Raw genomic sequence first — 18,745 nt, forward strand, 5'->3', positions numbered from 1 at the left:
GGGAAAGCTGGTTAATTACCATCACCTCCTTTCTCTCAGGTATGTTAGAGGTAAGAGCAGGTTGTCATCTCCACAGGAAAGAACTAGAAGATGCAGAAGAATAAGGCAGTAAAAATGAAAAAAAAAAATCAACAAGTTCTGCAGAAATAAAAAATAAACAATCCAGAACATAATTCTAAAAGTAATATTTGTCCACAAACTCATCCCCAAAAGTGATTTTGAGATATTCTTTCTCTAAGGGTGTTCACATACATTTTTGTTCTTCTAATTCCTGTGCTGTTGACACGCAGTCTATGGCTGCGTACACACCACACTACTTTAACCTAAGAGCACACCAACAAAATGCAAAAGTCTGCCAAAACACAGGTACTGCATTAAGAAGCCCAAGAACATCTTGGAAGCTCTTGGTTTCGAGACGTGTAGGTAAAATGAACAATAATTTTGCCAGCCTACACATGGTTTTGTAGGAAGATTATTACAGTTCCTAACTGATCAGCTAAACTGTCTCTGGGAAATAAAAATTAGAAATCTTACATTTTGAAAACTGCACATACAGACATCATACAACGAACTAACTCATTATCAGTGCAAAGTGCATCTTCTCACACAACTGGGTATTATTGCTTCAGTGAGGAGCAGTTTGGGTAAAAAGTCAATTCCTCTAGATTTCTTATTCCGCAGTTGACTTTTATAGCAGGAAAGTTAAAATTTGATAATGAAATTACTAAGTGTGAATATCCAAATCCAGGCTATTCTTAGACTCTTCACTAAGAATTGGAACGGACTAATCCATGCCACTTAAATCATTCCTAAAAGAAAGCGCAAAGCATTGGCTGGCACGAGGATTATCTTTACAGTACATATTTTATTTTTATATACATGCCTGCTACTGCAAAATGCTGGTTTTCACTGCTCTCAATAAGCAATGGGATTGGTTGTATGAACAAGTCAGAAAGGTCTGTGCAAGCACCACTGATGAAAAAATTTGGATCTCACTGTCTGAAATGTCCTACCTCTCATTAAACCAAATTTACCATTTCCTCTACCTTGCTTACACTTTACTATTCAGACACTTCTGGAATTCCTGCTGAAGCTTAGTCTCCTGTTTGGAATTAGTGTCAGCTTACTCTTCTCAAGCAGTAGGCTAGAGCTGCTGAGTTTCAATTCTGAAACCCAAGTAGAGATTGAATGAAAACAGATTTGTGAAAATAATCTCTCCACACCAAAGAGAGCTTTAAGAAAGAAAAAAAAAATCATAAATGTGAAAGCTATTCCACACGCTTTACTTGCTTTTCTTTTCATTTTAGAAACTGAGCAAGATATATTTTAAATTCAATTTTCTTACCTGGAAAATTATTAGGTATAGGCAGTGACTTGCCATTTTATGAACTATTTAATTGGATATTACATTTATGACAATAGATTTTTTTTCTTACATCCTTACCATTTCAATTGATGAGTCTTTTGGATAATATAGAAGTTCATAACGCCGAAAGAGTGAAGCATTTGGGTCATACCATTCAGCAATGAAAGCATATCTCTCATCTTGACTCTGGAAAAAAAAAAAAGGGGCAAAACTACCTATTACAGAAAGCATACATAGTCTATATGTAAAAATACACAAATAAAAAACTTCATTCATTTCTTAGCAGAAATGTAAAAAAAAAAAAAAAAAAAAATTTCTAAATGGACTTGCACACTCTGCATATTATCTCCTGTCTACCGCAGCTGGTGACATATTTTCATTTGTTAGCTATCATCTTTTAAATAGGATGAAACTTGGATCATGGCAGTTTTCCAGACAATCTCATAACGTACCCAGATTTCACCAGTCATGGAGCATGGACTACGGCTGAAGTTGTTGTCAGACTTCCCAACTTAGTCAAAGTATTTGATTTACTTTCTTTCCTTAAAAAAGATGTGTTCACCTACAATTATATTACAGACTCTTAACACATCTTCTATACATCCTACAAGGAAACACTTTCCTCTTCCTTAACAGTCATACCTAAATTTCTCTTAATGATGAGATAAAAATATTCAAGTTAAGGACAGCATTAGTTTGATTCACTACTTAACTTCCTGAAATTTACATAAAGCATAAATAGCCCAACCTCATTTACAACTCATTTTCTGCCCCTAAGGAGTGCAGATGAGGAAAATGGATTGCAGTAATTCCAGAAGTGTAACTACATGAGTAGCTTCTCTCCATGCCTCATCCTCAGAGGACAACAGCCCCCAGCAAAGCAAGAACAAAGGCAAGGCACAGCACATGGATGTGCAATTCTCATTCCTCTCAGTGGCACATGTTTGTTAGTTATTGATGCAGTATCAGTTATTTGATATCTAGAATAGTTAGATGGAGCTCTAAATTTTTAACTCCCACATCTCCTCTAAATCTGACTGCTACTTGTAAGGGCAAGCATGGTCTCATCACAGACTTCCACACTTTACACATATCTGTACTCTTCTTATACACTTTGAATATTGGGGAACCCTGGGAGTTTAACTTTAAAGCCATGTGGGCCTCTTCAATACTTCAGATTTTAGAGAAGGGTTGCATTTCAGTTTTTACAAAGACCACTTAATAAGCAAAAAGAGAGTTCCTGTAAGCTTCCATGACTATTCTTAAACACCAGCAGGAAAAGAATGATAATTTTCCAGCATCTTCAGCTTACCACTGACTTAGGACTAAATGCTTTCGCAGGCCAAAGTCCTAAGACAAGCAGTAGCAGGAAAGAATGAGATAATGAAGAACAAATTCAGAATGTTACAATGTGATGAATACTAGTACCTCTTAGCATCATGGCAAATGCACCACCTTCCTGTCAGCTCTTATGGTACTCCCTACACTGCAAACAAAGTATGACAGTACTGCAGAAACACTTATGCCATGAGGGCAGCACAGTGCCCTGTGAAGGATGCAAAGTTTCCACTTCTCTCTGTAGAAGGCTGTGCAGCACTGGAAACCATATTAGCATCAGGTACTCCAACTTCTGTATTATCTGTACAGCACACACTGCAGCCTTTGACAAGGGTTAAGCTCATCTTTTACATGCAGCATCCAGCATGAAAACTCCCTAGTGACTTAGCCTGGTTTGCGGCCCTTGCTTGAGCTGGATGTGTTTGCGTCATTACTGCCACTGCCATCATTCTGGAGAAATGCAAATCAGAACAAACTCTGTCTTACGGCAGAACTCGCTCCTGATTTTTCTATATAGGCAATAAGGAGTAATTCGGGTTGGCAGACTGATTTCAACTTCAATCTCACACTCATACTACTGGACAACAAGATATTTGATCAATTGATTTGGCTGACCATCACCTTGTCAAGAATGGATTTTATAGAGAAGCAGTTCTCAGCCAAAGAGCTTGTCTAAAGAGAAACAGTCCACTTCCATAGAACCATGGAATAGTCTTGTCGTAGTTGAGATGGAGACAATACAAAGCAACACACTCCATTTTCAGAAGGCTTCAAACCTGTTTTTATTATAGTATAATGCATACTTTGTATACATTCTTACAAAACTCATAAGTTTACACTTTACTCATTGTCACGAAAGACAAACTAAGTGCTTATTGGAATCGGCAGTTTGGCAGTTGCAGGTTTCTCTTAATTTATCCTTTTTTCTTTCTTGGTTTCTATGTCAATGACCTTGGCAGAAAATCCTTTCAGGAGTAGACATGTATCCTCTTATTAAACTTCTCTCTGGTTCACAGAAGTCGCTGTAAAACCTCTTCCACATGGTCTGACTTGGAGGGAAGCTTAAAAATCACCCAGTTGCAACCCCCCTGCCGCAGCAGGGGCACCTTTAACTACACCAGATTGTTCAAAGCCCCATCCAACGCTGAACACTTCCAGAGATGGGGCATTTCTCAAGTACTACCTCCAGAAAATGACTACTGAATGGATGAAATAAAATAGATGCACCATTTTAATCAGTGCCTCTTCATAACATGAAGACATATAATTGCATTACTACATGCTACTTTTTCATGCTATAGCATTGCTTTCAACTATATTTTCCGGATAGCAGTTGCCACAGAAGCTACTGATTTTCATTTAAGTAAAACTTCCAACATTTGTAAATTACTTGTCTCAGGGAAGTAATGTATTTATGTGAACAATCAAAGAAAGCACCATTAGATTTTTTAACTTAGTCACCAGTATCAATCATGAGCACCTTCATGTTTATGGTGAGAAACTGCATTGTGTGCCTTGTGTGGTGACAAATGGCCTCTTTTTTTTTTTTGTTTTTTTCTTTTAACACAACCCTGGATTTAAGAATCTGATTTTCATTAAGAATCTGAAATCTATTTTATAAGATTTTATTCAATGTCTGAGCTATTCATATTTCTTATTCAGCAAGCCCTGCTGGCCACTGAATAGCAGAAATCACCATTCTGTATTATCTTCTTTTGGCATTGTAAGCAAAAGCAAGGTAATAAATGCTATTTAGACTCAAGAAAAACTGCAGAGCTAATCCCCAAACATCCAGAAAATGCTATCAGTAAGCAGGATATCTTGAATCCATAACTGTTATGCATCCAGAAAATACGGAGACCTAGTATTTTTCTAAAATGACCAAAACAAAGCCTCTAAAGCTTCTCCTAAGCCATAACTAGAATTTTCTCTGCTGTATGGACATAGAATTATTACAATAAAACAGTATCAGAAAAAAGTTCAAAGCTTATGGGAGATATTCCTACTGGAAACATTATATTTGTGAACGTGTCAATTGTTTTAGAGGCAGACACTTTACAGCGTCTGCCTCTGAAGAAATTCAACACTGAAAGCAAATTGAAGACCCTGCCAAATAAGTACCTAAAATACAGGTACCTAAAATCAGGTAGGAATCTGATCTTACTATTGCAAATTTGTGCAAGTAGTCTTAAAACAGATAAAAGACAATATGGAATACAGTCATGATATTGTGCACTTATTTTGGGAAGCCCTTGCCAGGCATTGCTGTCAAAGTGCCACTCCAAGTCATCAAAAATGCCAAACAATTTCAAAATGTAAGTTTGTAAAAGTGAGTACATAGTAGGTTTTTAAATGAGAACGGAAACTTTTATTTACTTATTTAATGAAGTAGGATTTTGAAGGCAAAAACCAAACACAAAAAACTGTGCACTTTCCATCACATACTGTGACAATTGCAAAAAATGTTTAAGCCTTCATAAACCTGAAATTCTAATTTCTGAACACTTATTTTCAATCAGTACACCACTCAATCAACAGAACTGGTATGGCAAACAACCTTCCTACATACCCCTCCACTAGTGTGTCCTGACTGCAAACTGGGAAGGAGTCTCAAGGATTAGGAAGTACTGTGGGAGGCAAGCTAAGTTTCATTGTTAGCTTCTGTCCATCCTCCTAACAAAGGAAACTCAGAGAAAATAACTCTCCAAAGAAGAGTGATTAGAGAAGAGTGGTGACCTGTCAGGGGGTAACATGTTCAATGCACCACACTGCTTCAGACCGAGAATGAGTCCTGAAAGGGGAATATTTCACAGCTCTTGACCAGGGAGCAGTTCATTGCCCCAGGAAATGGGACAGGCATCTTAGCCACCACTGAAATCACACTGAATTCCTTTGAACAGCTCAAGAAATAACAAATCAAGTGAATCTATAAGTACATTATAACTCAGAAAATTCTTGCTTCAAAGAATTAATTTCCATTCATTTCTGTACCATTCCCTCATTAAAATCACACATAGCCTCTGCTCTCATGACTATGTAATTAAACAAGTAATAACTAATGGGGGAGAAATGTATTTTCACAAATGCTCACATTAGTGGAATAACTGCTACCACTAAAAAGCCCAGCAGTGATTATGCACTTTACATTTACATACTGATACTTCCAGAACAGCTATCTTGAGCTCAGGATTTACATCTCCTTTCCACAGTAAACTCTAGAACTAAGATCAGCAATGTCAAGAGTTCACCTACTGTGATGATGGAAAGGTTTTTTTCCTCTTCCTTATGTAAGTTGCCATAGACAACATTTAAATACATTTAAATACATGTGGGTTTTGCTACCTTTTGCTTTTTGTTTATATTGGCATGTGTAAATATACAATAGGATGGCTCTATGGACATGAGAAACATTTACTGAAGTACAGCTGAAATAAAAATCCTAAATTTTGTACTTACTTCTGAAAGTGATGGGGAAAGCAGTTATTCTTAGCCAGCATGGGACTAAGTTCTAGAACCTAAATCCAAGCATCCATGAAAGAACTGTGCTCCCAGAAAACTCTGCAGAGGGAAACTGTGTGTTTGGAACCAAACTGCCAAGGACACTCGAAACCAAGAAGCAGAATTCCTAACAAGCTTTACAGGACACAATATCTTGTCCTGTAAACCTTCTAGACTTCCAAAAGGCTTCTGTCCACAGGAAAACAAAAGGAGATCTTCCAAAGGTTTTCACGAGAAGCAACAGTGGTAAAAGAGCAGCTCAAGGACTAAGGAATTCCCATGGAAAGGTGGAGAAACTTTACCCCTCTGGTTTGTCCTATGAAGAACACAGACCTGGATTTGGTTTTCAAAATGCTTCACTTGACAGCCACACAACTGTACTATTCTGGAGTGACTACTTCTCTCCTCCTCCTCTGATTTTGACTAGAAATTTCATACTAGAGTTTATCTTACAATCGAGAACACAGGGAATCAGGAGCTGATTTTTTTCAGCTCAAGAGAACCTCACATGAAACAGTACCAAAGTATTTCTCAAAATTAGAAAGCCCTGAGGTATCTAGAAAGTGCACCTTTACATGCCATTAGCAATCTGGTTTCTATGAGGTTACACAGGCTGTCAGGAACTTCAGCATGCATGACATTATCTGACACAGGCTCAGGGCCCATTGCTCACACATTACAGCTTCAGGAGTCATGCAGAGTATTGCTACATTTTAAGTGTGCACCTTTGTTGTTTGCTGCTCCTTCGGTTTTTCTCAGTGACTCTGAAATCAGATCAAAGAGAAAAAGAATCAAAGTATTTGAATCATCTCCTAATGAAGCAATAAAAAGACTGCACAAACCTCGGTAAAAGCTGAATCCAATCCATCCTGATATTGTTCTATATTGATATTGTGGTCTATATTTTGTAAAACTCTGCTGTCACAGGGAAAACCTCCAGTAAAGCACAGACCAAGCTGTCTGTTTCTATGAAAATCACTGGGAACAGGATGGACCAGCAGACAGGAACTATTCTCACACCAAACAGAAACAGGGTAACACTCCTCACACACTGGTTAAGACTATCTTTTAACCTAATTAGATTTTTTTTGGTCTGGTGGTCTGAATCTGTGAGAAATACCAAATGCGTATTTCTCCTAATACACCAAAAAAGCTTTCTGGAAAGGCTGCTCTAAAGCTGCCTAAAATTCTTAAAATGAACAATTTTAAGGAAACATTTTTTCACAACCTGTTCCTCCTTCAAACCAGGTTGGTGAACTCTCAAAAATACTTTGGAAGAGCAAGAGTATTTTTATAAAAAAATAAGACGGTTTCAAAGCATAAGAATACTAGTTATTATAAAACATTTCATGTGAAGATATCTTGAAGCTCATTGACTCCAACATCCGGTAGTCTGCTTACGCATGAACATGTACATACCTTATGTTTTTAGGAAGAAAGAAGACTTTTAAAAAATCACAAAAGTATTAGAGCTTGGCAACCAAAAGAAAAGCTGAAATGGCCAGTGAAGAGGTATCTTGATCTTTCCTCTTTATAGCTTCTACAAAAAACCCACCAACTATCACCATTTGTGCTGGGTGCATTCCTTAGACAGATGTTGGCCTTCACAGGGGTGAACTGTGGGACCAGACCAACTGCTTTCACCAAGAACATTATTTTCAGAATTAGGCCCAGAAACTGTTGTTATAAACATAAAATCAACTTCCAAAGTCCAGAAGATATTGCTATAAACGTATGATCAACCTCTACCAGGTATCTAAGTCCTGTTATGAATAATTTGAAACTGTTCCTCTAAGCCCATAAATCTCCAACCACTGCTCTCCCAGAGCAATCCCCACTTCAGATTTAATGCTACCTCCTAGGCTGAAGAGGGCTTCAGGGCAAATGGAAAGCAGACTGACAAACTCCTGCTCTGAGGAGCAAGAGCCAAGAACTTCAGCCAGAGGCAGCCACTGACAGTGTTATACTCCCCCCGCAGGCCAGAGACAGAAGCACCATCACAGCAGCACCTGCTTTGCCCAGAGCCCCAGAAATACTCTGATTGCTTTAAATAGTTGACTTGATGGCCTTCCTGCTCTCCCATTTCAACATCTGGCAAGTCCTGCTTTATTTTCAGCTGAATGCTTTTAGGTGCAGGCCCTGCACAATGCCAAACTTCCCACATGGCACCGAGTGGTAGAAGATTCAGACCACCACACCAAAAAAAATTCTAACTTTAATTAGGTTAAAAGACAGTCTTAACCAGTGTGTTAGGCATGCTACCCTTTGATGGAAGGGTGACAACCCTTTGCAGACATAAAGCTGAAAAATAAAATTCAATAACACTTAAAACAATTGAAATTTCTAAAAAATCTCTTTAAAAAGTCAAGTACTTCTGCGAGCATGAGAAATAATGAGGCCTGGTTCTCTATATTCATGTTTCTCATCCCTGATGGTTGTGACCAGAGCCTCTCTTCAGCTCAGGTGTTTAACAAAGGCCCATACCCGCCTGGATTCTCTGTTGTCTAACTACAGTCGAGCTCACAGTGAAGTCTAACATTCTGCGGGGCAGAAAGTGCTCTGCAGCATTTTAGTGCACCTTAAATACAAAAATGAATTCTCATCAGTGCATACTTATTAAGCTACGTTATTAAAGCCATCTTCTGCCTTCACAGTTTATGTAATACAGGATATTTTCCAGGCAAAACTTAAATCCACAACACTGTGTAGATAGAGCACTCAATTAGCTCTGTCTCTTAAAACTAATTTTCCTCCTCCTCTTCTATTCATGTTTCTGACACACAAGTCGGAATAATTTTTAGAACTCAAATTTTGCAGCCCCCTCACTGCTGTTGCACCTCCCACTACTTTCTCAACAGGCTCTTCTTTAGTAAAAAAGTGAAATCAAAAGATCACTTTTCAAAAGGAAAAACATCTGGCAACTGCAATTTCCATGACAATGTCTTGACTACAGACAATTCTCAACCTAAGCCTTGTACTCAAAGGCGCACTGATGAATTTTATAAGGGTATCTCTTTTTATCCTCTCCTTGTAGAAAGCAAAGCCTACCTAGTGAAAATTTCACTCTACAATTGCATGTCATACTTGAACACTTATTTACAGGATTCATGTTATTTTTTTAATTATTGAAAAGAGTTTCTCTAAAACACATCAAGGATGCCATACTGCTCCTCACTGCTCTGTCCAGACAGGTTTAGCTTTAGAAGACCAGCTACACCTTGTCTTTAGCAGAACATGTGGCCATTTATTGCACATTTATAAAGCTGCAGATGATAGGATCACATATTATTGCACTCGTAATTACATGATGACAGGTAATTCCTCTCAGAGCAATCAGTAGCGCTCAACACGCCTGCCTCCACTAACTCCAGCAGAGCCTGACAGTGACTTCAGCAAAAGCAGAGCTGTTCCCTGACTCAGAGCACGATTTGCAACGCAGGTCATCCCACATAATCACATCTGAGCACAAAGTTTAGGCGCTTTGCACTTAATCAGCCAGTAATGGCAGAACTGATTCTGCCGCGGTCAGCCGCTGAATGCTCTGTGTCCACCTTCCCACGGCGAGATTAATGCCGCCACTTGATGCCAGGAAGTGAAACACTGAGCTACCTGCGCACACCCCGTTACAAGATCCATTCAATATGGAAAAACATTTCTGAAAGGCTCAAAATCTGGCCTAACATTAAAGCTGATGTCAATACTCAAAGGTAGTTTCCTTTTACAGAAAACCATTCCTCTGCCAAACCTTTAGCTTTCAATTTCCAGTATTTTGAGAACTAAAGCTTTCCAAAGGAACACTGGGGTTTTTTGGTTTTTTTTTGTTGTTGTTTGTTTGTTTGTTTGTTTATTTTGTGGGTTTTTCTTTGGGTTTTTTTTTTTGTTTGTTTGTTTTTTTTTTTTTTTTTTTTGTTTTTTTTTTTTTTTTTTTTGGTGTGCGTGTTTTATTAGGATTCTGGAGCACCTTTCAGATTTACTCCCCACACATTCTTATTCAGGTACTCCATTAAATTTTCAACCTCTTGTAGAATCAATCTGGAAATCTTTACACAGAACGGTTAAAACTGGAGAAAGCTACAAGCAGCTGGGAACTAGAGCTTTGAAAAGAAACACCTACAAATCCTAAACTAAAGCTGTTAACAGCACTTCAAAGCATTATAATGCCTACAGCATCTTCAGATTATCTCAGCTCATAATAATCTTCTGAAAAGCTTTTCTAACAAGAACTAGTTGGTTGCCTTGGAATCACAGCTAAGGGAGAGCAGGTCCTTCAGCCAGCCAATATCACGAGCAATTAGCACCCAGGAGTCTGTGGGAATGCTCTGAAGACCACACACACTGCATCCACCTGGAACAGTCAGAGCTTGCCACGGTCTAGTAGCAATTTATGGTCCTATGAAGCTGATAACTGTGCTGACACGTTTCTCATTCACTACTGTGGGCAGTAACAGCTAGTGTGTTGTCTGCACTACTGCTTAACCAATGCTGGCTTTACTTTTTCTCAGATGGCATAAAATTCTAAGGTAGTTGGACTAAATCCAGATTTCAGCCCACAGATGTCACGGTCATAATTTATTCTGAAGTCAGACTAATGACAAATTACATGCAAACAGAAGTTCTCATGATAAAAGCTGTTCAGCAATTTCCCACTAGTAAAGTAAGAAATCAAAATCTTCTGTGGGTGACTGTAATCATATTCCCAAATTCTGCCAATCCTAACAGACTTTTTTTACAGGTTCACTTGATGAATATTTGTTCCACAATTTACAGATTCTTTCTCTCCCAAAGCATAGGACTTTTGTTATCAGATTTGCACAACTGAACTATGTTATTCCCCTGAGATGCAAACATCTCTGCTGGATGAAGACAGTGACTGAGATTCCAATCCCATACATAGTTCCACCTACTCAGCTGCCCCCTGCATTAGTGCATTTGATGTTCAAGACCTTTTGAAAAAGGAGGCTATTTTCCCCACTTTTGTAAAATGGGAATAATCATCACCATCACTCCTTTCATGGAAACATAACAAGATTTAATAGCTAAAATATTTGTACTATTTAGGCATCATAAATCCCCATTCATTTTGACAAAGCAGAGCAGAGGCAGGTGAGTCAGTTCATCCTGATTTCCTCCTTCCACAGACCCTTCACTGGAGCACAGGAACCAGGCCCCTGTGGAAGAAGTCAGAAAGGGAAAATGCTGCCCAGCCCACTGCCTCTGCAGCTGCCTCCAGGAAACACTGCTAGTCCAGAATGTCAGCAGCTGCAAGGATTGGATCCAGACCACAGTTCTTCTGCTCCATCCCAGTGATTTGGGAGTCTTCTGACTTAAAAGATCTCAGTTCAAAGAGCGTACTGTAAAAGAGACCACGGGACAGGGCGAGGACAGCATTGCTCCTATGTAACTAGAAAACATACAGCATAATACAGTCCCTATAGTGGGAGAAAGAAAACAAGGAAAGGCTAAAAATAGCCGGAGTATTAAATTTAGTGAGGAATAACACTTAAATGGGCAAGAACAGGTACACAGGCTCAAGCATGCCTACCCACCTCTCTCCACTTCCCATATGTAGCCCTCTCTTATATGTAGCTCTCCTTCCAAGTGTGTTGGAGTATTCTCAGGAAAAGTGCGATTTTTAAAAAAAGATAATTAAGGTAGTTACAATCATTGGACGATCCCATGCAAACAAAGATCATGCAACAGGCTCTCAGAAACTCATCTCGGGAGAGCACTTCTTTCCAAAGACGTGAGCACCCTCTGGTGCCCAAGGACAGGTTGAGCACCTTATTTAAACCTCAAGAATTCACTTCTGAAATGATCAGTTAGAAGCCATTGCTATCTCTTCCTAGCACACCTAGAGCTTAAAAACTAGTAACCTCATAAGAGGAGGTAGAAATGACTACATGATAAAGCACAGATCCCAACAGCCAGGGTGATGAAGTCCTTTCACACAGGAAAATGGAGACACATGGGCAGGTGGCCTTCCTCAATGCCTGGCCTTCCTCAAGGCCCACCCTCCTAATGCCAATCCCACACCCTCCCAAAATTCTCAATACCACAGTTCTTAAATGAGTATCAGAGCTGCCCACTCCAGGACAACTCATAAAGGCACCTCACAGAATTTATCTCATAACTCTAAGGCACAGAATGTGAGAAAAAAAAGCCAAACTTCTACCTCAGATGTGCTCATCTGATCTGAGATACGCTCATTATAGATGAAAATACTTGCTAAGCTGTCATTCTTAGTATTAAACTGTGACAGCATGCTCCAAAGCCCTGCCATACATAATTTACTCCCCTTATGCTGTTTTTTCTTTCCATATTCATGACTGGGAGAGAATATGGGGTTCCACCCACACAACACCACTGAGTGACCTGTTGCTCAGGCACTAGAGCCTCTGGTTTTCATCTGGATAAGGACACAAGGGAACACAAAATAGTTTGGATGCATTAGGGAAAGCACAGTGCTCACTGTCAGGAAATAGTACTTTTATTATAGTTAAAAGTCAGTGCTTATGGAAAAGCCCTCTTCAGACTTAGAGCAATAGGTAATAACTGGTTGTAGTTATTACCTACAACCATTGTTTTTCACCAGCCACTTCATGACTAACAGAGTATCCCACCCAGATATACTAGATCACCATAGGATTCTAGAAACTGACACTAAAATGGGCAACTGAACAGCCAAAACCACTTTTTGGAGGGTCACTACTCCTTTGGCTCAAAGGAAACAGACACTATCAAACTTAAAAGGCTCAGTTATTAGTGCTTAGCCTCTGGCCACCAAGGCATTCAGGGTCTGGAGAATAGGACACGCGAGGAGGCTGGGAGAACTGAGCCCACTCAGATTAGAGAAGGCTGAGCGTGACCTTAACTGCTGTCTGCAACTGCCTAAGTGAAATACACCAAAAAGATGGATCCAGCCGTTTCCTGAAGGTGCACAGTGAGAGCAAGAGAAAAGCAAAGGACACACAGGGAAAGATAGAATATTCCAGTCATACACTAGAAAAACAAAGAATTACCAAGTGAGTGGTCAAGCACTGGCACTGGATGCCCAGATGTGTGCAATCTCCATCTTGGGAGATGTTCAGGACTTGCCAGGACACAGCCTGGAACAGCCTGGTCTGGTTAGACCTGTTATGAGCAGGTCTGAGGTCCCTTCCATCCTAAATGATGACTCTATGGTTGTAATTATAGCTTGGTGTCTCTCTGCCCAAAGGTAATGCTCATCCTTCCAAGCTGCTCCTGATCTAACACAGACTAACTGGGTTCCTGTATTAAGAACAATTTAGATGTACTTTCAAAAAGTGCTGAGCTCTGATGGTTAACTGTAAATTTTACCCACATCTGCCTGGAACATCTCTATAAATAACTACTGCCTCTGTCACAAAATTCTACTATTTTTTACTGCTAACTGCAAGTTTGTACTTTTCTTTATTCCTGGTACTGGTTCACTGAGTAATTCCTGAACTTCTTGAGTTTCTAGCAATATATATATTTTTAAAAAACCCAACATACCATTAGGACTGACATGTCAGTTATTAAGATCTGTACCCACAACCCAAAGGATCTGGACAGACAACTCTGGGTGACAAAGGGAGATCAGTATCAAAGTTATCATAAGACAATGTTAGGTAACTTTGACTATCACAATGTCACCTGTTTGAGCCACCCCATCAGAAGAGCCATCAATTAATCTAAAATTACATTTGGAGAGGTGGTAATTTCTGCAAGCCAAAACCAAGACTTGCCTACAGTAGGAGGTAATTTATCCCATGGATTCTAAACCTCTCAACTTTGTATTTGTAGGGTGGTATTTTATAAAGCACATAATGTCATAAAGATGTCAACATCAAACCCAAAGTGAGCTCTTGGAACAAAGGAAAGTTGTGGGGGTTTTCAAACAGTTTTGACAGTTTTCAAACTTGCTTGACAGAGTGCCAAAGAACTGGTTATTTTATCAGCTACATCTTATGCAATGCACACAGCCTACCAGCTGAAGAAGCAAATTTCCACTGTTTGCAATCACCATTCAAGACAAAACTATGACACTCTCCTGATGCTCACAGGAAGACTCACCATGAAATAAGAAGTTAGAGGCTACCTGATAGCATTCTGCTTATTTTCTCCTTACACTGCATACAATTTTTTTTCCCCTGTGATGAAATACTGCAAATGAGAGTTGGACATTAAGTACAGAGAATTGTCTTTGTGGTTGGTTCTGCCTTGCAAATTTTCAACGAACAGGATCAGGCCACTGTGCAGCTGAGGAAAATTCAATGTAATCACCAGCTGTCACTCGAGTGAAACTGAGTTTTGTTTGAAGACCAAAGAAGCAAAATTTCTTAAGCATTAGGAAAGTGTCTTTTGCAGAGATATCGCACGTTTCCTGGAAGAGTTTAAAATGCCTTTTTTTTTTTAATGGCAGCTGTTTTGCAACAGGAAGCAAGCAATTTGAAAATTACAAAATGTCATTTTATAAACTTGCATTTGTTCAGGAAAGTCTATTAGCAGGGAAGAGTTTAGTCTGTTTATAGGAGCAGTTCTGAATGACAGATCTTCATCAAATTATTCCATTTTATCAGATCGTCCAGTATGGTTGAGATCACTGGGTCCCAAGAGAAACTCCTGTAAACCAACACAGCCCCATGAGCTGTTCTGCCTCTATAAAGTCTTCAGCTGAAAATCCGAACACAGCAAGAAAACCCAGGCCTCACTATTGTCAAGTTCTAGAAATTCCTGATTCATTTCCTAAGACCCATTTCTAAAAAAAGAAGTATTTTCCAGTGATGAATTCAAAGCACTTTAAAAAAATTCTCATTTTTCTTCCCTGTCTTGTCTAAAGGATGATGATTTCCATGTTGATGTTCTCCAAGCTGTGGTTTTACTAATGAACTGATGATAATAATAATTACAGCAAACATATAACACACAAGGTGTCAATTTTTCTGTTGAAGTGGGCTAAATTCCACTAATTCTGTCCTTCTACATCCACAAGGTCAAAACCAGAAATTAGTCAAGTCACCTGGCTTTTACGTGCCTTGACGTCTTTATGCACAAGAAGGAAATAATTTGTCTGTCCTGTTGTTCAAAGAGCCTTTGCAATGTAGAATGCAGCTGTCAGAATGCAGCTGCATTCTACTTTGAAATGACAATAACTGTTTCAAAGGGCGGAAGAAAAGGAAATCCTCTAAATTGCGCCTAGGCACAGAATTTCCACTGCAATCAGGCTCTGCATCTGCAGTGAACAGAGCCCATTGTTCTCTGGAAAACGCTGCACTTCGATATCTGAAACACTTTCAAATGTCAGAGTGCACCAAATTCACAAATCAAGAGAAACTAAGGTTGTTAAGATCATGGACAAATACATCTCTGTATGTGATTGTATGAAAGGTACCATCACAGAACAGCAGAGCACTGCAGCAGCCAAGAGGGAGAGCACATCTTGGGTGGAGAAAAGCAGGTTTCCCTTTGGGAATTTACTGCTCCCTGTCCACAGCAGCCGGGTCTCACACAATTAGAAACCAGACACCAGAATGCAGAATACTGAAACGCTGCCATTTGATGACAAGGAAAGCTGGTCTCCACTGATTAGCAGGTGTAAAGCCAAAGTGCTGTTTGACTAATAACTGCAGGGTATTTCAGAACATTTGTCCCTTTACCTCAGCTTCTGCCACAACAGCAGTATGCCTGCCCAGTTTCACAATGCACACAACCACTTCCAGGGCACTGCTTGCACATGAGTGGAGTACAGGGGGTGACACAAATACAGTCCAAACTGATTCCACTAAAAGTTACTACCTTTTTCTTTCTGTGGCCATGAGATGACTTGTAAAAGGTTTTATCTGAGTAGGCATATACATTAAAACTTACTGAAGTAACATGATTAAGTGGAAGCAACATAGTACTAAAGGTTGGTCAAGCTTCCTAACCCAAAATCCATTACTTTCAGAATCTAATTAAAATGCTGAGGCTAAAGTCCAGCTTATAGGTCAGTATTAGAATCCACCAGAAGACATCTTTTATATTCTGACTTTGCTCCTCGGAAAAGATGTTCTGAACAGCTTTAAGATTGGTCAGGTGCATAAAGTCATGGCATCCAACAGTCACATAACTCAGCCCTTTCCCAGGATCCTGTGTCCACATGAGCAGCACTCATTCCCAAACATCTGTTCTCCTATCACCTCCCAGCTGCCAAATTATTCTTAATGCATTTTAGGGAACTGCTACAATGCAGGGTATATGAGTGGAAAAATTAGTGGGTTTTGAAGTATGACAGAAACCAACAGGACTCTGTAACACTTCAAAGCCAGAGAAGAAAGGTCCTACACTTCAAGGGCACAGGAGAAGAGCAAGAGAGGCAGTGTTTGGGGAAATAATGGAAACAGTTATTACATAGCTGGTTATTGAACATCTAAGACAACAATAACATAAAAATTTGTCAAGAACAAATCTTTTCCTGACACAGTGAGCAAGGGAGAAGCCACAGTTGTGACAAAAAGGCAACTGATAAGGCTTTTAATCTGACACCTGAGAATCTGATAAGCTGAATAAGGCATTGTGGCCTAAACTAAAGAGCAGTTACATCTATCATAAGAAGATGTAATGAGGAATACTTCCCTGGCCAACTGGGAGTCAGATGGTGCTCCACAATGATCTGCCATGCACCTGCTTTATTGCAGATTTTTCTTACTACTCTGAAAATGACACTGAGAAAGCACACTTCCAGAATCTGGGCTGACAACTAAGGTGTGGGAAAGATTGCAAGCATCTTAGAAGTAGAAATCAGCATGATAATATGAAAATTCTATAGAAACAAATGCAAAGTATTACAATAAAAATTCAAATATGAGGGGAGAAATTGGCCAAATCACAGGAAATCTGATATATTTTAGGTTGTAGTGAGAGTGCAAAACAGTTCAGGAAAAAAACAAATATGTTAACTTTGACAATATGAAGATGTGAGACACAAGAAACAAATATTTTGCTCTGTTCAGCAGCAGTGGAACACAATGTAGCTGGGAAGAAACCTGCAGGTTAAACACCACATTCAGAGATAACTACAGGCAGAGTGGAAAATGACTACATTTTAAAACCACAGTTACCAGAAGAAAACTATTAAGAGAACAGAATTTGTTTACGGAAGAAAAATGTGAAATGAGGAAAGGGCAAAGTTAAAATCTTCAAGTACTTCTACAAATAAAAGACAAAATGGAATATCTTTAACCACAAAGAACAGAACAAATAATCATTTCCAGCACAGAATAGAACAGGAAAAAACTCAGCAACCTATAAAAATCATCATGCAATGAAATTATGACAATTTATCATGTAGTTCCTATCACTGAAGGCTTTCACAAGAAATTAAACAAATATGCCATGAAACATTTTGTTAGAGGTTGCTATAAGGTTTCGAACTGCTTAATGAAGTTAAGTTGGTGTCACCTCAGAAATAAAAGGAGGTTAGAAACACGTCAAACTCAGTGACAATCAATGTAAACAAAGCAAATGCTTTACCTAAGGTACAACTCACAAAGCAGGATTTCTGCCGACTCAATACGGGGAGTTGAAAATTACAGTTTTACCTGGATTAAACAGAACACTTGTAACCCCTTTATCTGAAAACAAACAGTGGCATTTCTATGTAAGTGGCAAATAGCGATCTTTAGTTAATGCTCCAAAAGCAAGGTGCAAAATAAGCAGCTGGAGGGGCTGGGGAAAATCTGAGGTGCTGAGGACAGGTGTGTAAGGATGGACCCACCCACAGGCACATGTCCCTGGCTACTGCATGTGTCCTGCATATGAGTTTGAGTACAAAATGCAGCTCAAAACTGTTGATTTTTTAATCAGCTCTATAACACTGGGGTTGCACACCATCTTGGGCAACGGGGACCCAGTTGAGTTTCATTATAACCACAGAGTATGCTATGATGAGAGGGAACCACAAGGACCGTCGAGTGGAACTCAGGCCCTGCGCATGGCAGCTTCCAGAGTCACTCCCTATGTGTGAGAGCATTGTCCAAATACTTCTCGAACTCTGACCAATTCCCTGGGGAGCCTGTTCCAGTGTCCAACCACCCTCCTGGAGATTAAAATGCAAACTGGATTTTTCTTATTACTGCCCCTGCAATGGCATCCTGTCGTCTGCTCTGCATTACTACACAGCAGATCCAGTCAAGAATAAAGACTGTGGCACCTGAAACGTATTGTCTCTTCCAAATGCACCACTGCCTTCCCGCCCGGTCTCCCGAGCTCCTGGCACAGTCTATTCCCAACTCAGGGCGGCTCCGGGGCGGGCAGCAGCAGCAGCTTCCCAACAGCCGGGCACCAACGAGCCCGAACGGCCCCTTCAAACACCCCCGGCTGCGCCCCGCGGGCCCCTCAGCCGAGGGCCGGGCGGAGCCGGGCGCGTCCCTCCCGCGGCCCGGAGGGGCTCTGCCCGCGGAACCGCCGCTGTCCCCGGCCCCGTGTCCCCGCTCACCATGGCGATGACGGTAATGAGGATGATGACGGCCGCGACGGCGATGCCCGGCCCGCCCCTGCCCC

At 40.0% G+C, this 18,745-nt stretch overlaps 1 protein-coding gene across 1 annotated transcript in view; it reads right to left on the minus strand.

Annotated features, from left to right (window-relative positions):
* The window catches only part of NME7 (NME/NM23 family member 7), an 88,719-nt gene extending 69,995 nt beyond the window's left edge, over window positions 1-18,724 (minus strand). The window contains exons 1-2 of the mRNA XM_058822702.1: window positions 18,681-18,724; window positions 1,445-1,552 (exon numbers count right to left, since the gene is read on the minus strand). Of these exons, the coding sequence (XP_058678685.1) occupies window positions 1,445-1,552; window positions 18,681-18,683 (111 nt within the window). The 5' untranslated portion in view covers window positions 18,684-18,724. The remainder of the gene's footprint in view (window positions 1-1,444; window positions 1,553-18,680) is intronic.
* Between the last annotated feature and the right edge of the window lie 21 nt (window positions 18,725-18,745).

This window comes from Ammospiza caudacuta, chromosome 2 (assembly GCF_027887145.1).
Source record: "Ammospiza caudacuta isolate bAmmCau1 chromosome 2, bAmmCau1.pri, whole genome shotgun sequence".
NCBI lineage: Eukaryota > Metazoa > Chordata > Aves > Passeriformes > Passerellidae > Ammospiza > Ammospiza caudacuta.